The following is a 3,749-nucleotide window of genomic DNA, read 5'->3' on the forward strand; positions in this document are numbered from 1 at the left end:
CCCCAAAAGCCACATCCAGCCTTGCCTTAAACACTTCCAGGGATGGAGCAGCCACAGCTTCTCTGGGCAACCTGTGACAGTGCCTCACCACCCTCACAGGGAAGAATTTCTACCTACTATCTAATCTAAGTCTCCCCTCTTTCAGTTTAAAGTCATTCTCCCTTGTCCTGTCTCTACATGCCCATGTAAAAAGTCCCTCTCCAGATTTCTTGTAGGCCCTTTTAGGTACTGGAAGCTGCTCTAAGGACTCCCCAGAGCCTTCTCTTCTCCAGGCTGAACAAGCCCAGCTCTCTCAGCCTGTCTTCATAGGAGAGGTGCTCCAGCCCTCTGAGCATCTTTGTGGCCCTTCTCTGGACTCACTCCAAGATGTCCATGTCCTTCTTATATTGGGGGCCCCAGATCTGAACACTGTACTCCACGGGGGTTTCACCACAGTAGAGCAGAGGGGCAGGATCACCTCCTTCGACGTGCTGGTCACATTCCTTTTGGTGCAGCCCAGGATACAGTTGGCTTTCTGGGCTGTGAGTGCACACTGAAGCTGGATCATGCTGAGCTACTCATCTCACCAACATCCCCAAGTCCTTCTCAGGGCTGCTCTGAATCCAGTCTTCGCCCAACCTGTATTTGTGTTTGGGACTGCCACAACCCACATACAGAACTTTGCATTTGGCCTTCTTGAACTTCATGGGGTTTACATCGGCCCACCTCCCAAGCTTGTCAAGGTCCCTCTGGATGGCATCCCTTCCCTCCAGTGTGTTGACCACACCACACAGCTTAGTGCCACTGGCAAACTTGCTGATGGTGCACTGTTACTATAGCAGTGCTTGCCAATAATAAAGGCAACTTCAGCTGTTACTTTTAAAAAATTCCGCATGAATTCATGACTGTTTTCCACAGCATTATAAAGGAAACTTCTCTTGTGAATTCCCTGGTGAATCATAAGACTTTGCTGATTTAAGTAATTCTAATAAACAAGCCATTCTTAAAAACATCACCCAAGATACTAAGAAAAAGACCAAAGTCTACTCAGGTTTCTCTTCAAAAGTGGCAGGGCTGTCAGTCAGTGCTGTGGGATTAGCAGAAATATGTAAGCTTCTTAGCATGTAACCCTTCCACTGCACAAATAATCCAAATGTGAGTACTTGATATGCAGTACAGCCTCTCTACAATGTTCCTCTTTGAAGTTGTCACATCTAGTAATTTAAAAACATGTAGTTCAAACCAAATCAGCATACCTGGGAACATTATTATTTGAATCCTCACTTTCATTTGCCAGGCCACCAAATAAATAGCACTTGTTACCATATAAAGAAAAGCTGTGACCAAGTCGAGGACAAGGTGGTGATCCAGTGGAAGGAGCTTGAGGTTTTACTTTTTTCCAGAGCCATCGACTTGCCTTAAAGACAGGAAAAACATATTCAGAAATATCTTCATTTATAGTTGTTAACAGTCAATAGAATATAGATAATATTAACACTTGTTTATTTCCTGAATTATTTTTAAGGGAATGCTGGGCTTTTCTTAGGATATATATACATATATACATCTGAAGGGGCAAATAGGAGCTAACCTTCGTAAAATGTTAAATATTTTATACTTTATTCAGACTAGATGGAAGTCTCTTTTTCAAAGTTATTGAGATTTTCTCCATCTTCAGAATCTACTTAGTTTATTCTTCCTGGAGCAGAGCCCATCTAACTTTCCTCTGCAGTTGGCAATACAAAATGTGCTTGTTCATAAATAGATAACTAAGGTAGTCCTCAGAACCGAAACATCTTAATGCATTTCGTACCTGCAATTCATATAAATCATTACTGTATCTTCCATATTCAACCATTCCTCCAAAAACTAGTATTCTGGTGCCATCACAAACAAATCCATGTGCTGCACAGCCTGGAGGAATATCTCCTCTTACAGCAGGAAGGAACCACTGATTTGTAACTATAGTAGAGAAGAAGAAGGAAAAAAAAAATTAAAAAAATGGAAAGTGTATTTTTAAACACCTCTGCTTTCCAAAGAATTACCTCTTACCTGTAGATAACTGTGAAGGGGCAGTTTGTTTAACGCTAAGTATTAATAGAATTATTTTTTTTTTTAATAGAAACCAAACACCTCTATCAAATCAATGTTACTCTATCTATGAATGAGCACATAAGGTCACTGTAATAAGTCAGTTACCAAGGGTCACCCAGCAATTTTAATAGACTTGCCAAAAAGAAAGGAGGCTAATGAGGAATGTAAGTACAGTTCCACACAAGAGAGATAACTACGCTAACTCAGAGGGAGCTAGCCCTAGAAACAGAACTATTAGAGCTACAGTAGCATGGCAATGTGCCTGGACTTAATAGTGCTATTGAAAAGCTAATTACAGTGTTCTGGGACCCGAGTTAATATCTACAGGGCACTGCACTGATATATGGGAGAGGAGACACACAGAGGCAAGAAAGAGCAACAGAGACTGCCTGATCCAGCAGCAACAGCATGTTGGTGTTTAAACTGTCCCGGAATGAAAGAATTGGAAGAGATATTGCCTCCTTTTTCCTGAGCTTTTTGCATGAGCACAAAGAGGAAAAGAGTGCAATTAGAAGCTTCAAGTGAACACTGCTTGAGGGAATTAAGATGCCCTCACTGATTCCTTGGAAGCCATCACACTCATAGCAAGAGCAGTGGATGACATACCAAACTCAGGCAGCCCAGGTCACAACCCTGCACCTTAGCTCCCAGAATAAAAAAGGTCAGTTTGGGCCAAGCACTTGTCTGGGAACCGGAACAACCAAGTTGTGATCCTTTTTGTCACTGTTGCAAATAGGAAATACCTTCAGCAGAAAGCCTGGGCATTAAAACAAAGCGATGTTAAGATTCACTCAAGAGGCACCCATCAGAACCTCTGTTCCCATAGACAGTATAACCGTCCTATCTAAAAGCATTCTTTAGATTACTCATCAAAACAGAAAGACATTTTTTTTTCTCCCCCAAAAAATGTGACTGAGTGCAGCAGATCTTTAAGCTACCATGGAGATATCTGCTTAAAAGAACTCGATCAGTAAGTATTTTCCACTTAATAAACTACCTCCAAAACATGTTTGTGTTCCCAGATTTTACCTCAAAAACACTCAGCAAAAATACCATCGCTTTTTGGGGTGGGGGATGTTGAGATGGTATGGGGGGAGGAGTGACATATAAGAATAATTTTTTAATGATTCTTAGAAGTTGGCAGGTTAAAAGGCTAGTTAACATGGTCTCACTTCACTTGCATGCTTCTGGTACGTTGCACAAGCAGCTACCAGCGGCTGACTGAGAAGCCCAGATCAGTCACTTAACTATCCCATCTCAGGCCAAGCTCTGAAATCACAGAGAAGTTTTCCAGCCTCGTACAGTATCCCATAACCGTAACTACTTAGGCATCTAATCTTTCACGAATAAAATCGGTCTTGGGCAGCTTCCTGTTTGGAAAGGCTCCCAATGCCATGGAAAGGCTTTTTCCAGTGCCAACATGTTCGCTTTTCTAACCCAGATTTCTGTTTCAGCGTGTTCAGCTCTCGTAAACTGCCACCAGAGGGAAGAAGAAGGGGGCTCTGGACACCCGAAGGGGCTAATCCAGCCTGCAGTCATTCAGCCGAGACCTGCCAGGGGAGGCTCTGCACCCCAGGACGAGGGGCTAGGGAAGCACAACAGACACAAGACACATAGAACAATTTTCCAGGTTCCCGTTCTCCAAGAAAGGAGCATTAACCCCCCCCAGCATCAGC

General features: G+C 42.8%; 1 protein-coding gene across 1 annotated transcript in view; it reads right to left on the bottom strand.

The window, feature by feature from the left end:
- Positions 1–1,945, bottom strand: part of HCFC2 (host cell factor C2) — a gene marked incomplete at its 3' end in the record, with an annotated part of 13,687 nt that extends 11,742 nt beyond the window's left edge. The window contains exons 1-2 of the mRNA XM_010013152.1: positions 1,793–1,945; positions 1,236–1,396 (exon numbers count right to left, since the gene is read on the bottom strand). Of these exons, the coding sequence (XP_010011454.1) occupies positions 1,236–1,396; positions 1,793–1,837 (206 nt within the window). The remainder of the gene's footprint in view (positions 1–1,235; positions 1,397–1,792) is intronic.
- Positions 1,946–3,749: the final 1,804 nt, after the last annotated feature.

Source organism: Nestor notabilis, unplaced genomic scaffold, assembly GCF_000696875.1.
Source record: "Nestor notabilis isolate BGI_N333 unplaced genomic scaffold, ASM69687v1 scaffold29854, whole genome shotgun sequence".
Lineage (NCBI taxonomy): Eukaryota > Metazoa > Chordata > Aves > Psittaciformes > Psittacidae > Nestor > Nestor notabilis.